Source organism: Cetorhinus maximus, chromosome 11 (genome assembly GCF_964194155.1).
Source record: "Cetorhinus maximus chromosome 11, sCetMax3.hap1.1, whole genome shotgun sequence".
Taxonomy (NCBI): domain Eukaryota; kingdom Metazoa; phylum Chordata; class Chondrichthyes; order Lamniformes; family Cetorhinidae; genus Cetorhinus; species Cetorhinus maximus.
Genome location: NC_135889.1, coordinates 108123175 through 108143605, shown reverse-complemented (window position 1 = coordinate 108143605; position 20431 = coordinate 108123175). Strand labels below are relative to the sequence as shown.

General features: G+C 42.1%; 1 protein-coding gene across 4 annotated transcripts in view; it reads right to left on the bottom strand.

Moving 5' to 3' along the window:
• The window catches only part of clasp1a (cytoplasmic linker associated protein 1a), a 316093-nt gene extending 296051 nt beyond the window's left edge, over positions 1-20042 (bottom strand). For all 4 annotated transcript variants that reach the window (XM_078552573.1, XM_078552570.1, XM_078552571.1 and 1 more), the window contains exons 1-2: positions 19921-20042; positions 18105-18574 (exon numbers count right to left, since the gene is read on the bottom strand). In XM_078552573.1, coding sequence (XP_078408699.1) covers positions 18105-18299 — 195 coding nt within the window. In that variant the 5' untranslated portion in view covers positions 18300-18574; positions 19921-20042. The remainder of the gene's footprint in view (positions 1-18104; positions 18575-19920) is intronic.
• Positions 20043-20431: the final 389 nt, after the last annotated feature.

The window sequence follows — 20431 nt, the reverse complement described above, 5'->3', positions numbered from 1 at the left end:
TGTGGACCTAATTGTAACATAGGGCTAAGTACATTGCATAATCAATCACACAAGCAAATAACTGAGTTACAAGATGAGAATATTTGCTGTTCTCCTTTTGACTTCTATTTGAGGCTTGTTTGACATCACGTGATAAGAATATAACAGATATGATCAGTAAGTTCGCAGATGACATGAAAATTGGTGGTGTCGTAAATAGTGAGGAGGAAAGCCTTAGATTACAGGACAATATAGATGGGCTGGTAAGATGGGCAGAGCAATGACAAATGGAATTTAATCCTGAAGTGTGAGGTGGGGCATTTTGGGAGGGCTAACACAGCAAGGGAATACTTAATGAATGGTAGGACCCTAGGAAGCACAAAGGATCAGAGGGACCTTGATGTACATGTGCATAGATCCCTGAAGGCAGCAGCACAGGTAGATAAGGTGGTTAAGAAAGCATATGGGATACTTGCCTTTATTAGCCGAGGCATAGAATATAAGAGCGGGGGGGTTATGTTGGAGCTGTATAAACCACTAGTTAGGCCACAGCTGGAGCACTGTGTGCAGTTCTGGTCACTGCACTATAGGGGGTGGTGTGATTGCACTGGAGAGGGTGCAGAGGAGATTCACCAGGATGTTGCCTGGGCAGGAGCATTTCAGCTATCAAGAGAGACTAGATAGGCTAGGGTTGTTTCCTTAGAGCAGAGAAGGCTAAAGGGGGACCTGATAGAGGTTTACAAAGTTATGAGGGGCATAGATAGGAAGAAATTTTTCCCCTTAGTGGAGGTGTCAATAACCAGGGGGCATAGATTTAAGATAAGGGGCAGGAGGTTAGAGGGGATGGGAGGATTTTTTTTTTTACCCAGAGGGTGGTTGGAATCTGGAACACAATGCCCGAGGGGGTGGTAGAGGCAGGAACCCTCAACATTTAAGAAGTATTTAGATGAACACTTGAAATGCCACAGCATAAAAGGCTACGGGCCAAATGCTGAAAAATGGGATTAGAATAAATAGGTGCTTGATGGCCAGCACAGACATGATGGGCTGAAGGGCCTCTGTGCTGTATAGCTCTATGATTCTATAACTGTTGCCACACGTGATCACTATAAATGAGAATTATAGTAAAAGATAAACCACAAGTCTAACCAACAGAATATTCATCCACATCACATCCCATTAAGGTGAATGGCACTCTATTATATACTACACCACCTGGGTACAGAATTAGTCTATTTTTCAGGAAAAAGCTACTGACTGGGAGAAAGTTAATGCTAATATTCTCAGTGCTCGTATGCACATAAGACAAGTTATGCTAATGAATTACTAGATTTTCAACACTATGAAACACTTCTTAATTATTATAAAATAATATTATTATTATTTTAAAGTTCCCCAACAGGCAAAGAGAGACGATCATGGTTGCTGCATTTAATTAGCCTGACTGATCAGGAATATAGTTGTGAGGCTGACTATCACACTGTACTAACCAAGGCATTTAAATACTACAATCAATAGCTTTCATTGATAATTATAATTGCTCATGCTAGCATACCTGTCTCCCACAAAGGTAAAAACTCAATATTGAAAAGACAAATAATTTCATTTAACAAACTTGTGGCAATGTTTTCCTTTCTGTTTTAACAAATCCTAAACTTTTGGAAATGCATTTAAAGACTTGCAAAAGCTAACAGGAAAATGTTTGCATTAGATATTTATCCCACTCTTCCCAGAGAAGAGATAGAAATAAGTATTCGTATCCATTGAAAACAAACTTCATCTAAACTCACCACAGCCACTGCAAATTTAATTTTTTCTGCAAAGCTGCTCAACTCCACACATTAACGCTTTTTGTCAGATTGTGAAGAAAACACTTACTACCATTTATATTACAAAAAAAAATGAAAGATCCTTTGTGCAGCAATTCAATGAGAGGGACACCAATCTTAACAGATCAGAAGTGCTCAATTTTGACATTTATGAAAAGCTATTGGTTAGATGTGTTCAAGGTATTTTTAAAAAGATCTGTGCGGGACAATTTTATTACAGGATGTACAAAATTATATTTTGCTCTTTCATATCCTTTCCCCAACACCATCAATTAAGAAATAAATACTATCCTTTGAATAACACATACTCCCCCTACATTACTGAAGAAATATTTTTCTGGCATTTGTTGTTTAAAATAAAAATCAGGCATAGTTACACTGATTTGAAAACAATGAAATTCTCTTAATAGTCAACAAAAAAAAAATGCACGCAGACAACTAGGAATGCATCATGTATCTGCGTCCTTGGTCAGAAAATGGTACCTGGCTTAGTGAAGACAAAAAGATGTCATGTCAGTTGAATAAATTATATTCCAGTTAAAAACTCAAAAAAGAACCAAAAAAATCATACAATGACGCAAATAAAACCAAGAAAATACTATTGCACAAAGGAGAAAAATCGTCATTTTGGTGATTATGCTGCATTACTGCCTACTTCAAAAACCGGTTCAAACGGCAAGAAAAAATGTAATGTTCAGCATAGTCAGCAACCTCATTTTACATCTAATTCAGTCAGCTACTGTTCCATGTCAAGAATATGCATTTCACCCACAGCTGCTAATCTTCGTAAAAGATTAGAGCTACTACTCTGTCATAATGAAATGTTATTAGCTTGTAACAGAAACTTGTTTGATTGCTGTGATTATCAAACACTCCGAACATAATTTGGAGACAAAAAGCACATTTTTCAATGAAAAAGTCAAGCTTTTAGGGTGTACAGTGGGTATCTCCAGTGTTGGAGAAATACCACCAGCGATGCCTTCACAAGACCCTCCAAATCCAATGGCAAGAAAGGTGGTCCAACAGCTGCACCTTCTCCCAAGGCAACATGCCCAGCATTGAGGTGCTAATCACTCAAAACCAGCTCTGCTGGGCAGGACACATAGTTCATATGCCTGATACCAGATTCCTGAAGCAATTTCTCTACTCAGAACTCGCTCATGGCAGGAGACTGCCAGAAAGACAGCAGAAGCGCTTTAGGGATGTCTTCAAACCATCCCTAAAGACTCATGGGAGACCCTGGTTGTGACTGATCAAAATGGAGAAGGCTCATTCAGGGAATGCACTGAACACAGAGACTTCACCAGAAGCATGCAGAGGTATGGCTGAGGCATTGGAGAGAGCACACAAATTTCCAACCAATCATCTACACAACCCCTCAAGCACCACCTGCCCCACGTTAGGCAGAGTCTATATATCATGATTGGGCTTATCAGCCATTTCAGAACCTATTGAACTAGAGTGGAAGTCATCATTGATCCTGAGGGGCTGCCTCAGGGGAAAAAAAAAGTCTATGGGAACAGTAGTACACAGTATTGTGCACAACTCACATAATTGAACCTCAAATATTGATTTTGCCTGCATAAAGTAAGCTGTTTTCATAAGGACTGATGACAAAAGAAACATTTTCTGCATTCATGTGCACTAAAATTATTGATGGCCTCTCTCCACCCCTTCTGTTATAATTCCAGCAAAAACAATCCTCTTTGCTATATTCGTAATGTGTCTGAATCTGAGGGCAGAATTTTCCCAAAGAAGTCAGAGTTCCATAAACAGCCAGAAATGCACATCAGCAACTCTCACCTCAATTTTACAGGCGTCAGGCCAGTAATTAGCTGCCACGGGGGATGCCGTCCTGTTCAACATGGCCACCCACCCCCAAAAGCTTCCGGCGCAATTAAAGAGCTGACAGTTCAGCAGCGCCACGAGCAGGGGAGGCAGGCAGGTTCCCTGCAGTCTACAGCAGTTAGGTCACAGAAGATTTACCAAAAAAATCTTAAAAATCAACTTGGGAGGGGAAAACCCTCTGTGCAAATCATTGGGTTACAGAGGCTGCCTTCCTGTCCACAGACCCCACTTTGAATAAAAAAAAACTCCCTCTCTGGGCTGCCACTGGGAGGCTGCCTGCATTCAGCTGGTGGTTAATCTACTGATCCGGCACAGACCCCCACCATGATCCCAACTCTTGCGGGTTAGCAAAATTCTCCCCTAAATCTACCCAGCTTCCTCCACCAATTCAATAATCTGTTTGATTGTCTGGTGCTGACATAACAATTAGAATAGCAAAAGAAATGTATTTATATCCATCACCCCAGTGTTCGCTGGCCTACACATCAATGAATGACATCCTCCACTCACAATCCTTCACACTGCACATTCTCAGTAAAGTCTTCAGTAAAATCTAAAATTTCTTCCAAATCATCAGCTAAGGCAAAAAGTCTTGCTTTAGTTCTTCAAAGAATGCTTCATTTTCAATCCTTTCCAGCCCAACAGATATTATCTTTAGTCTATCATGGGTCCATCCTTAGTCCTTCAGCTATTGACCTGAACATCTCTCCCAACCTCAAATGGAACAAAACTACCCCCAAGAAGCTTAGTTTCCTCTTTTTTGAGGCACAGATCTTTCCCCGTCAACAAGACTTTACTCTTCATAAAGACTCGGAACACTGCTTCCATACGCAATGCACAAAGTGTCCTAAACCTAGGAACCACTCGAACTTCTCTCCGTCCTGGGCAGATGAAAAAAATAACAATTTGAAGAATTATCCCTCTTTAAGTTCTCATATTTATTTTATCAATATCACTACTGTGGTCAGTGCTCTTAATTTTCCTCTCGTATTCCATCTTAGCTCTTAAGTTGCCATCCTGCATCCTTGTTGAACTTCATAGTTATAATTCACTGAACACCTTTTCCCTTTCTCCCCTTTCCAAAGAAAACAGAAACAAGGAGGAAAAAGTGAATCTTAGAACAAATCATGAATTGTTGCAGTTAAGGATTATTTAAATCTTGGTTAAAAAACATAAGTGCTACCTACAGAGACATTATCACAGCTTCAGCACTGTGCTTTTATTGAAGTGTGTAACTGAGTCAACTTAAAGTCGAATTTTGCTCATCCCTTCAAAACCACTACACATTTTTTTACCCTAAGTGATTTAGGGCTATTTAAAACAAGTTAGACTAGCAACAATATAGCAGTATGTATAATAGCATTTATGACCTCACGCATTGGAGAGAAACCTAATCCATGCAAACTATGCATGTGTTTTTGCACAATGCAATAACAAATAGGTAATTCAGGTTGCATGGTTTTGATAGCTTTATATTTTAAGGCCACTGACATCATAACTGCATCAACATACACTGATCACAATCCATAATTAATGATTCACAGAGTGTGCTACTGCAGCATGGAACCCACTCAGTCTTTACTAGAAGTGTGGCACCTAACATAGTAGCAACCACCACAGTTGCTGATTCCATTGAAATATGCTTGTGGGCTCCATTTAACCATTAACTGTGCTGATCAAATCCATCTCCAACCAAAAGGTATGGTCCAGATCACTAAGCATCCACACAGTTCAGAAGAACACTGCTAAAGGGCCTTTTCCACCTAAATTTATACATATTATCTAATTATAGTACTGTTCATAGGTGCTGAAAACCTTTGCAACCTCCAGACTTAAGCATTCTAATGCTGTCTTGGTCAGCCTCCAACCTAACACACTCTGCAAAATTCAACACACCCAAAACTCTGCTGCCCATATCCAAACTTGCACCAAACCCCACTCACCTATCACACATAAGCTTGCTGACCTACACCGGTGCCCAGTCCAGCAACACAATTTTAAAATTCTCCTGTGTTCAAATCTCTTGCCCTTCCTCATCTCCCTAACCTCCTCCAGCCCTACAAAGATCTCTGTGTACCTCCAATTCTCTTGCACATTCCCGATCTCCTTTGCTCCACCTCTGGCAACAGGGCCCAAGCTCTGGGGGTTCCCTCCCTAAATCTAGCCACTCCTCTACCTCTTAAGTTGCTCCTTAAACCTACCTCTTTGAGCGAGCCTTTGATCATCTGTTCTAATATCTGTTTATGTAGGCTGGTGTCAGATTTTGCATGATAATGCTCCCAAAGTACCTTGGTGCATTTTACTACGTTAAAAACACTACATAAGCAAAGGTTATCTTTGACTTTATTTAGCCTCATCATGAGGTATATTAACAGGAACACATGTGTATAGTACACCAAATCAAATTCATTTTTAAAATCATATCGGTCCTGTGGTAAACAAATAGGAGTTTTTCAATAATATGTACTTCAATACGAGAAGACAAGAGGAGTGTATTTGAACGGCTATGGCTATGAACAGTAATTTTAAAAACAGTCAAAATTTCTAATGTTACTTTTGTAGGTTTACAAAATCAATACATTCTTCAACTGAATTTACTTCAAAAGTTACTATACAGCATTATGTGGCAAAGTGAGAAAACACTGATTCACACTCACCAGTCCCAATCTTGCATTTGCTATCAGGAAAGCAAGTCCAGACTACACATTTCCCCCCACAGATAAACAGCAGATGGATTACCCCAAGGTATTTTTGCACCAGCTGCTCGGAGGTACGTAAGAGAAAGATTTTTTTTCAACTTATTTTTTATAAAAACACAAGCACATATTACAACTCTACTCTCACAATTAATCAGAATATGGAAATTTCCATCAAAAAAAATGTGCCTACATGTATGGTAAAGGAATTTTAAAATTATCTGCCAGTATTAAATTAACAGGTCTGTTCTTCTATGAAATTGATGAATAAAAACTGGGACTTTGCAGCACAAATAGATATGTCAAAACATTCATATGCAACTTTCAAGCAAAGTCCGAAGTGTAAATGTTTGTAGAAAATGTTCAATCAGGTTACCTTTTGTCAACGTGCAATAAATCTAGCAGCTTTAGGAAGTACAGTCCTTCAGATTCAATTAAAAGTTTCTAATTAAAATATTACATAGTAGGTGTTGTGCAGTGACAAACTACTGGAGGATTGGGTGTGAACTGACGCACAAGCCCTTCCCCTCAGAAATGTAAAATTAAAGGGAGTGCCAATCTCAAACTATTCATGTAATTCCTGGGAACCTATTTATATCTGTCCTAGTAAAGAACTGAGAATAGCCAACCTGTCTTTTAAGCTGATGAACAGAGAAAAAGGGGAAAACAAAAACAGAAAAATGTGGAATTGCTCTTCTGACTATTCTCCTCAAATCAGGTTTATTCAGTCAGCAGTTAATCTGCACTGATTGGAATGGGCGAAGTTAGCTGATCAGTCAGGAAGACAGCAAGATGCTACAATTGGCCTCCAGAGATTGACATCTAGATTTGGGGGAAAGGAGAGAAAGGGGGAGATGGCCAGGCATTCTTATACTTATCTGCTATTCAACAATGGATTCTGGAAATTAATCTGTGTGGACATCAGGTGTTGACAGGAGCAGGCTGGCTGCCAATACTCACTGTCAATACTCACTGTCAAGGCTTCTACATGACAAACGGTTATTTGGGTAAGGTACCAAAAGTTACTGTCCCGTTATTAAATTAAAATGGCTAAATATCAGGAAACGGTGAGAAAAAGAGAAACTAGCAATATTCTTTTCAAATTAAACCAAAAACAAAAAAAAACCTCTTTATTATTTCTTAAAATCCCAAAAAAAATAAATTGCATTTAATTTTAGTTCCTGCATGTCTCTCAGGAAGTGAACATGCTTCCCACTGTTATTTCTGCCATGGTTATCATTAACTCCTGGCACTCAAAAATAAATTTAAAATTTCTATTACACTACAAATATGAAAAATCATTACTGATCAGATCCATTGAATGGATATGACTGTAGGTTCAACCATCAGTTTACCCAATTTGCAATCTAAACCAAATTAAGGGTTTGGGGGGCGGGTGAGAAGAGAAAGTTCCTGGTCTCTGCGGCCGACCATTTACTTTCAGATCATCCTCCTGAGTATCTGGCAGAGAGTTGCAAGGCTAGGTGGCTGAGTGAGAGGGATAATTTTAAAAAGGTAGGGGGATAAAATGCAAACATGACCTAAAAAGTGCAAAAAAAATGGCCTTCAATTAGCATACAAATTTTAAAATATTCCACTTCAGGCCTGAGAAAACCCAACATTCTCTCCACTGGCTTCTGTTACTAAGGTAACTTAGTCCTCTTGAAAAATATTTGCCTCTTCTCAAAATATCACAAATTCAACATTAGGCTCCATAGTAAGTCTACCATAGACTAACAGAGAATCACACCATGGGGGATCAAAACTGACAAATCTCCTCTACCCCTCAACAAGGGAAATTTATTCACAAGCATCAGCACTTATGTTAAAAAGACATTTTAAAGAGAGAAAGCAGTATTACTATTTGGAACAAAGGAATAAATGTACAGCTGGCTCTATTCAAACAGTTTCTTGATGTTTAAAAAAAAATCAGGTGGAAGGCAATGTAGTGGTGCTCTCACTGGACTAGTAATCCAGAGACCCAGGGTAACGCTTTCAGGACCTGGGTTCAAATCTCACCATGGCAGATGGTGGAATTTGAATTCAATCAATAAAAATCTGGAATTAAAAGTCTAATGACGTTGATTGTACTTAAAACTCATCAGGTTCATTAATGAAGGAAATTGCTATCCCTACCTGGTCTGCCCTACAGATCCACAGCAATGTGGTTGACTCTTATATGCCCTCTGAAATGACCCAGCACTCAGTTTTATCAATAAGGAATGAAACTGGACAGGCTACCTGCCATCGACCTAGGCACGGGAAACAACAACGGTAAACTCAGCCCTATTGGCCCTGCAAAGTCCCCCTTTACTAACATTTCAGGTCTTGTGCCAAAATTGGGAGAGCTGTCCACAACAGCCTGACCTGGTCATACTCATGCAGTCACACCTTACAGATCATGTCCCAGACACCATCATCACCATCCCTGGGTATGTCCTGACCCACCGGCAGGACAGACCCAGCAGAGGTGGCGGCACAGTGGTATACAGTTGGGAGTTGCCGTGGGAGTCCTCAACATCTACTCCTGACCCCATGAAGTCTCATGGCATCAGATCAAACACAGGCAAGGAAACCTCCTGCTGATTACCACATACCACTCTCCCTCAGCTGATGAATCAGTACTCCTCCATGCTGAACCACCTGGAGGAAGCACTGAGGGTGTAAGGGTGCAGAATGCACTCTGGGTGGGGACTTCAATGTCCATCACCAAGAGTGACTCAGTAGCATCACTACAGGCCGAGCTGGCCGAGTCCTAAAGGGGATAGCTGCTAGACTGGGTCTGTAGCAGGTGGTGAGGGAATCAACAAGAAGGAAAAATATGCTTGACCTCATCCTCACCAACCTGCCTGCCACAGGTGCATCTGCCCACAACAGAACCACATCGGTGTGAGTGACCACCGCACAGTCATTGTGGAGACGAAGTGCTGCCTTCATATTGAGGACACCCTCAATCATGTTGTATGGCACTACGGGATAGATTTCAAACAGATTTAGCAACTCAAGACTTGGGATTCCATGAAGCAGCAGAATTGCACTCAAGCAAAATCTGTAACTCGTGGCCTGGCATATTCCCCACTCTACCATTACCACCAAGACAGGGGATCAGCCCTGGTTCAATGAGGGCAGGAGGGCATGCCATGAGCACATCAGGCATATCTAAAAATGATGTGTCAACCCACTGAAGCTACAACTCAGGACTACTTGCATGCCAAACAGCATAAGCAGCAAGCGATAGACAGAGCTAAGTGATTCCATGACCAACTGATCAGATCTAAGCTCTGCAGTCCTGCCACATCCAGTCATGAATGGTGGTGGACAATTCAACAACTCACAGGAGGAGGAGGCTTCACAAATATCCCCATCCTCATTGATGGAGGAGCCCAGCACATCAGTGCAAAAGGTAAGGCTGAAGCATTTTCAATAATCTTCAGCCAGAAGTGCCGAGTAGATGATCCATCTCGGCCGCCTCCAGAGATCCCCAGCATCACAGATGCCAGTCTTCAGCCAATTCAATTCACTCCATGTGAAATCAAAAAACCACTGGTGGCACTGCAAAGGCTATGGGCCCTGACAATATTCCAGCAACAGTACTGAAGACTTGTGCTCCAGAACTTGCTGCGCCCCTAGCCAAGCTGTTCCAGTACAGCTACAACACTGGCATCTAACCGGCTATGTGGAAAATTGCCCAGGTATGTCCTGTACACAAAAAGCAAGACAAATGCAACCCAGCCAATTAGCACCCCAACAGTCTACTCTCGATCATCAGTAAAGTGATGGAAGTGGTCATCAACAGTGCTATCAAGCGGCACTTGCTTAGCAATAACCTGCTCATTGACACTCAGTTTTTATTCCACCAGGGTCACTCAGCTCCTGACCTGATTACAGCCTTAGTTCAAACCTGGACAAAAGAGCTGTTAGGTGAGGTGACAGTGACTGTGGCATCAAGGAGCCCTCGCAAAACTGGAGTCAATGGAAACCATGGGGAAACTCTCTGCAGGTTGGATCATACATAGCACAAAGAAAGATGGGTGTGGTTGTTGGAGGTCAATCATCTCAGTTCCAGGACATCAGTGCAGGAGTTTCTCAGGGTAGTGTCCTTGTCCCAACCATCTTCAGCTGCTTCATCAATGACCTTCCTTCCATCATAAGGTCAAAAGTGGGGATGTTCACTGATGATTGCACAATGTTCAGCATCACTGGCAACTCCTCAGACATGGAAGCAGTCTGTGTCCAAATGCAGCAAGATCTGGATAATATGCAGACTTGGACTGACATGTGGCAAATAATATTCGTGCCGCACAAGTGCCAGGCAATGACCATCTCCAACAAGAGAATCCAACCACTGCCCCATGACATTCAATGGCATTACCACCGCTGAGCCCCCCACTACCAACATCCTGGGGGCTACCATTGACCAGAAACTGAACTGGGCTAGCCATATAAATACTGTGGCTACAAGGGCAGGTCAGAGGCTAGGAATCCTGCAGCAAGTAACTCACCTCCTGACTCCCCCAAAGCCTGTCCACTATCTACAAAGCACAAGTCAGGAGTGTGATGGAATAGTCCCCACTTGCCTGGATGAGTGCAGCTCAAACAACACTCAAGAAGCTTGACACCATTCAGGACAAAGTAGCCCGCTTGATTGGCACCCCATCCACAAACATTCACTCCCTCCATCACTGACGCACAGTGGCAGCAGTGTGTATCAAGTACAAGATGCACTGCAAGAGCTCACCAAAGGTCCTTGGGCAGCACCTTCCAAACCCATTGCTGCTACCATCTAGAAGGACAAGGGCAGCAGACACATGGGGACACCACCACCTGCAAGTTACCCTCCAAGCCATGCAGCATCTGACTTGGAAATACATCACCATTCCTTCACTGTCACTGAGTCAAAATCCTGGAACTCCCAACCTAACAGCACTGTGGGTGTCCTACACCATCTAGATTGCAGCAGTTCAAGTAAGCAGCTCACCACCACCTTCTCAAGGGCAATTAGGAATGGGCAATAAATGCTGGCCTAGCCAGCGACACCTACATCCTATGACTGAATTTTTAAAAATTGTTAGCTTTTGTACAAAAAAGATGTAAGCCCATGATGGGGTATACTTCCACAAACAACAGGGGCTCTGCCCAACTAACCATTCTTCATGCAGAAGGCTAGATGGTAAATACTGAAAGGCTATTTACCAGAGGGCTTCACATGCAAATTCAATCTATACTACACTTTCTAATCTTCACTCAATATTCACACTCCAACTCTTCGCAGCAGGAGTCAACGAACTGCAGTCAAGAGCAGAAACCACCCCCCAATTCTTAATTTTCCCCTTCTTAATCCCAACCAAGATAGGTTAACTCAGCAAGGAGATAAATGTTAAATCATCTTTATCGATATGTCTCAATATCACATTTAGTAGACAATTATCAAATGACGATTAAAGTGAATTTCTTGAAATTTAAAAGCATTATGATCAACAGCTTGCATTTACATAGCACCTTTCACAGAAAGAAACATCCTAAGATGCAAACAGACAAAAATAACATCAAGCCAAAGGATGAGATTTCAGTAGTGTGACCAAAATCTTGATCAAAGATATAGGTTTTAAGGAGAATCTTAAAAGGAAGGGAGAGAAGTGGGAAGGTAGATAGATTTGGGGAGGTAATTCCAGAGCTAATTACCTCAATGTATGGCTTCCAATGGTGGGTGAAAAGGGCTGAGGGAGAGACACACAAGAGACCAGAATCAGAGCAAGTGTGTTCTGCAAGTTATGTAGGGCCATAGAAGGATAGGCAAAGGCCAAGCCATGAAGGGATTTAAATACATGAACGCAAATTTTAAATTGGTCATAAAACATTGAGGTGATGGGTCAATGTGACAGAAAACATGCAGAGTTTTAGGTAAGCTGAAGTTCATGAATGCTGGAGATGAGAGGCTCAGCCAGGATAGCACTGGACTAGTCAAGTCTGGAAACGATAAATGCATGGATGAGAGTTTCAATTGCAGACAGCAGCGAAGGTGGGCGATATTACATATGGAAGTGGGCATTCTTAATGATGAAGCAGATATGGAAACAGAAGCTCAGTTCAAGGTCAAATAGGGCACCAAGGTGCAAAAATCTACTTCAACTTTTCAGTGGCTAAGTAGAGAGATAGATTTGGGGATGAAGGTAGAGAATTTGTAACAGGTGCTGAAAACTATTGTTTCAGTCTTCCTCATGCTCACAGGAGGGAAAATATGGATCATCCAAGATTGGACGTGGACAAGCTGTATAGCAATGCAAAGGCAGTGATAATCCATATGCATCTCAGAGTCATGCTGTGCATTTGGATATAGAAAATCTACAAAACAGACTTTTGATTTGGGAAGGGAATAGAAAGAGAAAAGGTACATGAATCTAGATACAGAGTTCCATGAGGAATTATACAGACAACTGATTTGTACAATAATTTGTACATGCTACAAATGATGGGGTGGCATTTTGGTCAAAAACATAGATCTACACTGTAAGCTAGAGGGAAAGCACATTTATAAGCAGCCCATGAAGGAAAATCCATGGCAATTAAAACTGCATTCTCAATCCCTTAATAGGTGTTGAGGGATTGGCACTCTTACAAAACCACTGTGCTGAGATAGACAATTTGAGCCAAGGCACCAGTTGAGTAACACAAGTTGCCTCAAATGATTCTCAGGTAAAAAAGAACAAGAGGCAAAAATCTTAGCAATACTCCCCAATGCTGTTCACTACTGTTTAATCCCTTTGCAAAAATGCACAGATAATTACAGAAGTTTATCTGTGATGCCGCAACACTCAAGTAGCCTACTGTCACTGTCTCGCACAAAATGAATGGTCAATTTGGCAAGGTTGCAGACTGCTGGCATTGTCTGGGAAACTCTAACGGAACGAGAGAATGGCAAAAATTTTAAAAAAGAGATGCCAGGGACATGATCTATGGAAACCCACAACTTCCCATGTATTACACATTTTTTAAAAATTAAATTGGAAGAAGCATAATTCAGATGAAGGGCAGGCCTTCAAGAAAAATGCCATTTTTCGTAAAAGCAAAATACTGCAGATACTGGAAATCGGAAATAAAAACAGAAGGTGGTGGAAATACTCAGCAAGTCTGGCAGCATCTATGAAGAGAGAAGTATAGTTAACATTCCGAGTCTAATATGACTTCTTCAGAACTGAAGGAGGGTAGAAATGTGATGGTTTTTTACCATAGAAAGGAGGGGGGGAGAACAAAAGGGAAGGTCTGGGATAGGGTAGAGGATGGGAGAGATTAAATGACAAAGATGCAATGGAACAAAAGGCAAAAGGAGTGGTAATGGTTGTAGGAAAGAGACAAAGCATTTGTCTAGGCTAAGTGCAAATGCTAGAATAATGAACAGCTCTGTCCAAAAGCAAAAACATGAAAAACAAGATTCAAACCAGCACATGTCAATAAAAAAAAACCAGAATGGGAGACAAAGTTCATGGTCTGAAATCGCTCAACTGAAGAGTCATACGGGCTCGAAACGTTAACTCTGTCTTCCTCTCCACAGATGCTGTCAGACCTGCTGAGCTTTTCCAGCTATTTTTTTCGCTTTCGCTCAACTCAATGTTGAGTCCAGAAGGCTGCAAAGTGCCTAACCAGAAGGTGAGGAGCTGATCCTCAAGCTTGCGTTGAGCTGCATTGGAACACTGTAGCAGGCTGAGGACGAGACCAGGGTGGCGAATTAAAATGGCAAGCAACCAGAAGCTCGGGGCCGTGCTTGCAGACTGAGCGATGGTGTTCCGCAAGGCAGTCACCCAGCCTGCGTTTAGTCTCCCCACCATAGAGACCACTAAAAATATTTTTTAGCTTCCCTAACAAGATTCCACATACATTTGGTACATTCACAGCATTTTACATACAAGTGTGGATACCTGGAGCCCTGTTATTTGCATTGCTAACACTTTCACAGTAGGTTCTGATATAATGAAGGCTAAATCTGGGATATCATATCCCCTGCAAGCACAACTCCCCTTTGGGGTCATGGAATTGCCCTTATGTTCCTACTTCAGGTGCCAAATTATTCTGTGTTGCCTGACAATTTCCAAAGAAAGGCTGTGCTTCTATTGAACAGTAAAGTTATTTTTCCTTTGAATGAGTAATTTAATAATGGAAACGTTTTATAAGTGTACCAATCCATGTCCCAAAGGGGAAATAATCAATACTAGTCAAACTCCAATAGGAAAACTGCAGGGTGGCTTAACACATGAAAGATAATTTTAAATTGGGCATGTTGGGGGACTGGGAAGAAGCCAAGGTCATAAAGTGATAGGTGAGTGAAGCAGGATATGGGCAGCAGAGTTTTGGGTGAACTGAGCTTTATGGGTCACAAAGATGGAAAGTCAAGAGAACATTCAAGTAGTCTAGTTTGGAGGTGACACAGCAGTGGAGGACTGAAAACCAACATAAAAATAGTCATTGGCAGTTATGGCTGTTGGCAAACAGTTGCTAAAGTTAAGACTTTTGTAAATTTATTGATTGGCAAATATATCCTGTACAATAAAAATGATGGACAAATTTCTTATAGTTGAGAGAAAGATTTTAAAACTCAACCAATTATCCTGTTAGATTGGGTTTTTTTTTAAATGAATCTGGTTGGCCCCATGTCTCATCAGCTGATATATTCCTGAGCCACAATGATCAGGATGGTTCCACAATAGTTATTTTGAGGCAGCGAATTGCAGGGAAGGAGTAAGTCTGCTGCAACTGGCCTCTGTGCTGTGGGATAGCAAATATAAAACGCATAAGCAAACAAATTCCCAGTCAAAAATCTCTGTACAGTGACCCCAGCTATAAAGTACACATGGACATTGGGGAGGCTCATTATGTGATTGGGATGAGCAGCCTTCAGGAAGAACAATCACTTGGATCAAGACAAGAGTTCATCAACTTTCAGGATAAATGGGAAGGAAATGAAAATAAAAATTGAAAGGTGAAACATTTATTTTTGATTGAAACGTGCACAAACTTTAAATCCTTTGAATACATTTATATGTTTCCTCACAGATGCTGAGAATTTTCATGCACCTCTCATTCCATCTGAGTTTCCTTAAGCAGATCTGAAACAGGAGCCTTCTGTTTCATCATACTAAATGTGAACTACCTCTGGATTTGGATTTGATTTGAAGAGAATTACCCGGGTACAGAGACAACTTTGATTCACAGAGCCCCAGATGGCCTAAAACCTCTACTAGTGGATTCATTTGGGATTTGTGAGCTGAATGCTTCCCATTTGTAGTATTCAGCTGACTTTGTAGTTCAGATTGAAGAAACACCAGTTACACTAATTGAATGCAGAAATTAGACAGACATTCACCAAAACACAAAGACCATTCCCAGTGATCTCGTCCACAAAGCTTGGGATGCAACAACCAGAGATTGACAATCATCAAAATAAGCAGCAAAATCCACTCTCCCCAAGTGAAAATAAAAACATGAGAGGCAGGAGTAGGCCATACAGGTCATTGAGCCTGCTCCACCATTCAATATGGGAACGTGGAATTCAAAACATAAACAGATCACCCATGATATTGTTGAGTGGCAGAGCAGGCTTGAGGGGCCGAATGGTCTACTACTGCTCTTATTTCATATGTTCGTATGTAATAAGATCACAGTTGAATGTCTACATCAGCTCCACATTCCCACCCTCTGTATTCCTTTAGCGGACAAAAATCTATCGATCTCAGTCTTGAATATACTCTCTGACTGAGCAACCACATCTCTGTGGAGAAGAGAATTCCAGTCTCTCAGTCCTCTGCATGAAGAAGTTTCTACTCATCTGAGTCTTAAATGACCGATCCCTTATCCTAAGACTATCACACCTAGCTCTAGAGTCTCCTGCTAGGGTAAACATCTTCCCAGCATCTATCCTATCAAGCCACATAAGAATTTTATATACTTCACAGAGATCATCTCTTGTTCTTCTAAACTCTAGAGAATACAAGCCTAGTCTGCTCAATCTCTCCTCATGGGACAATCTCCTTATCCCAGAAATCAGCCTAATGAACCTTTGTTGCACCCCCCTAAGGGAAGTATAAGTGAGACAGCTGCGACACAACCAACACCTCAAAACATATGGTGACTGTTCATACCTTTTTTACATTTATCCAATTTGAAAATCATTATCACAACAAATACATGATTTTGCCAAAATTTACCATGACAAAATTATATTACTGCATATGATGGAGCACTTCACTACAAAAAACTGGTCTCCTTGGTACAAATGTACAACAATAGTATTATACCAGATTTTAGTATGAACGTATAACAGATTTCAAGCCCTTGGAGGTGCTACAGAAAAGGGGGCCAAACAATACCCAGCTTTAGAGCACTTAACTATCATGATAGTCCCCAGGGATTGCAGTCATTTTCATGAGAAACAAAAGGCTTACAGAATATAATTGACACTTTCATAAATGATGGGAGTAGTTTCTAGATTCCTTCCAGTTGACAGCTTATTTGAGATGTATAGGGTTGGGAAAACTGATTACCAAAGCATGCAATAAGCATGGATTTCCAACAAATCATCAAAAGGGAGCAGGACAAGTTCCAAGGAGAGGACATTCCAATGCTTTTAGGTTCGAAGTCCAGAGCCACTCGTTTCTCCTAACAAAAATGTTTTAACATTTATCTTTGCAATGAATATTTAAATTATTAATAATGATTACCTTTGGTAAAGACAACAAACCGGTTTGTTTGGTGCAGCTCCACTCTTTTTTTCCCTCCCTTGGACACTGACGTGGACTCTTGGGAGGATTTTGCAGGCTGATTAACAACTGCTTTGAGCTGCTCTTTCTGGGGACAAATCCTAGAGTGTGACTTGAACCCAGGGCCTTCCAACTCAGAGGCAAGAATGCTATCAACTGAGCCACTGAAGCTCTTAACAAATTGGTTATTGAATCAGGGAAACACTGCAAAGATAAATGTTTTTATATTTATTCATTCACAGGGTGTGGGCGCCACTGATAACACCAGCATTCACTGCCCATTCCCAATTGCCCTCTAGAAAGTGAGGATGTTAACTGAGTGGCTCGTGAGGCCATTTCAAAAGGCAGTTAAGAGTCAACCACACTGCTATGGGTCTGAAGTCAAATACAGGCCAGACCAAGTAAAGACAGCAAGTTTCCTCCTAAAGAACATGAATGAGCTGATTGGGTTTTTATGACAATTCAGTAGTTTCATGGTCACCATTTCGGAGACTATCTTTTCACTCCAGATTTATTTAATTAACTGAATTTAAATCTCCAACTGCCATGGTGGGATTTGAATTCACCTCTTCAGATTATTAGTCCAGGTCTCTGGATTGCAAGTCCAGCAATATAACCACTATGCTGTCATACCCATTTGTTAGCAAAAAATCTTTTATCTTGCTGAAGAGTGACATGTTGCCAAGCATTTTGCCTTGCACTCATCAGGACAAATGCAAGAATGTCAAATTTCAAATCACAGGAAAAGCTGTTCTTTACAGTTACCCAGGAGTTTGGGGAGCCTATAGTTGCTTCCTCTATGGCAACATCTCAACCGAGCAGAGTTGACTTGCCAACCAATCAACAACCCTTTCTCCTGTGGTATAAATTGCTGTGATCATTTGAGATTTGACGATCTTGCACTTGGCCTGACGAGTGCAAGATGAAAAGTTTTGGTGACGTGTCTCTCTTTTCAGGAAAAGCTAGTTATGTTTGCATATTACAGTTGTTCAATCTAAGCATACCTTGAAGTTACTGGAGTTTACCCAACCAGCGGCAAGGCCATCAACCATTCGATCAAGCATTGATTGGTCCTGTTCCAGGTCATGGGACTTCTGGCGATCTGTGATGTACTCAATCAACTCCTGTGCAATTTGCAGCCGACGTCCCATGTCTTTCTGCAGCACTTGTGCCAAGAAATACTCCATGCAGGGCTCCATATTTGCAGTGCAGCCACAGCAGAAATAAGGGCACTAGGTCTGGAAAACAAACTACTTTATATTTATCCTAGAGGTCGCTGATCCGCTTGCTGAAGGTTATTGAGCAGCTCTGGTGAACAGACACAATCTGGGGAACGACAACAATGCACCATGTGTGTTTTCAGGAGCAGCTGGATGAGAGGGGAGCGTTAAAAATCCTAACAAGATAGCAGCAAAACCGGAACACTGGGGTGTGCAACAAAGGAGAGCCTCATAATTCAATATTCAGAGAAATCCTAAAAAAAAAACATAATTACAAGCTTTAAACATCTGACATTTGAAAATTTTTTTAAATTGACAAGCAAAAAAAAAACTGCTTTGTGTTCTATTAATCGATTGTTTCTCTCCACAAGGCCCATCAGACTACAGTCCGGAGAAATTTAGCACAGGATTATTTTTTTAAGCATTGCAATACGTTTTACCCACTGTGGTGTGATCTGCAATTAAGGCAGACACACAGCAAAGGACTCATGCAGCAAATTGGGCGAGACAGCCATGAAAGGTGATTCTTTTTGTGTCGTTTACAAGGTTTTAAAGCCGCTGCGTCCACCTCGGATCCTCTTTTTTTGCAGGATAATGGATCATTTCCTGCACATGCGCAACATTTCGCCCCCCTCCTCCTCCTCCTCCTCTTAAACTTCCTGCCAAATTCAGGTCCCACCGACGGAAATTAAGATCTCCCCGCCCCCACCCCCCCCCCAAAAAAAAAAATCCCCATCATCAACCTGAATGTTGTAGGAAAAGCTAACTCCCTCCCTCCTCAGGAATGGTGTAGAAACAAGGCAAGGCAGAAAGGGAGAAACCAAGCCTTCTCGGGAGACCGGCCTGTCTGTGAATTCAAACTCGGCCTAAAAAACTGCATTTTTTTAAAAAAATTTGGGGTTTTTTTTTTGCGGGGGGGGGGGGGGGGTAGAAGTAATTTAAAATCAAAATTTTGAACCGTCGGATTAAATTGGGGGGGAATTCATCTTAAAACACCCAGCGATTCGTATCCAATTGAAGGCTGGTCAAGAGAGCAAGTAAATGGCTTTTGGGGTGGGGGTTCACCAACCCTGTCTGACCCCCCCCCCCCCCCCCCGCGGGCTAATGATATAAATGTTGATTCCAGTTGTAATATTATTGACTTGAGGGAGGAGGGAGCCTTCTGCCGGCAGGCAAACAGGCAGCAACAGCCATTATATACTCCAAACCGGCAGCATTTCCCCAGCGTGGCCCCCGCCCATCACCCAAAATAAAACACACCTCATGAAACCTCTCTCTCCCCTCCTCCCCCAAAGTATAAAATAAATCACTTGACGCCATCTCACCCAACCTGAAACAAGCAGGGAGCCGGCGCCAAGCCTCCGCCAACAGGCCTCGAACCCGCCCATTGATTACCCCCGCCATTAATCTTTCAATTTATTCCTCCTCCCACCGACCCCCCCCCCTCCCCATCTCCTCCTCCTCCAAAATCTCCGGTACAAACATATACACACACATTCTTCCCACCCCACCACCCCCCGCTTCAATTTTTTTTGTTGCTTCCACTCACTCCCCCGCCCCCCCCCCCCCGGATTTCATATTCACCCCCCCGGCAAAATACCGTTTGCTTTATTTCCATCGGCACCCGAGCGGTGCGGCCCTCCCGTCAGGACCGAATCTCTCACCGTCCCCTCCCCCCCCCTCAAAACCCCGCCGCTGCCGCGCTTCGCTCGCTCGCTCTCTGGCCCTACGTGCCCGTGCCCGGGGTGGGGGGTGCGCGCGCGCTCTCCCGCCACCACCACCGTTTCAAAGGCAAACACCGGCCCTCCCTTCCCACGACGTCATACGTGCGCGTGCGCGCGCGCGAACCTCCTTGGCAAAGACCAGTCCTGCAAAACCTTAGATACACCGCACTTACTTTCTTTTTTCGCTTCCCTACCCACCTACCCACCCCCCAAAAGATATACTTTTTTCGCAAGTAGGCCCCCAAACATTTCACATTGGCTGTTACAGAAAGTGCAATAAAATTCAACTTTCCTCCATACCCTTGCTTGCAACAGGGTGACCGACGGTCCTGGATTTTCCAGGCTGCCCTCTAATTTTGCCTTTTGTCCCTCGTCATGCCTTTCCAT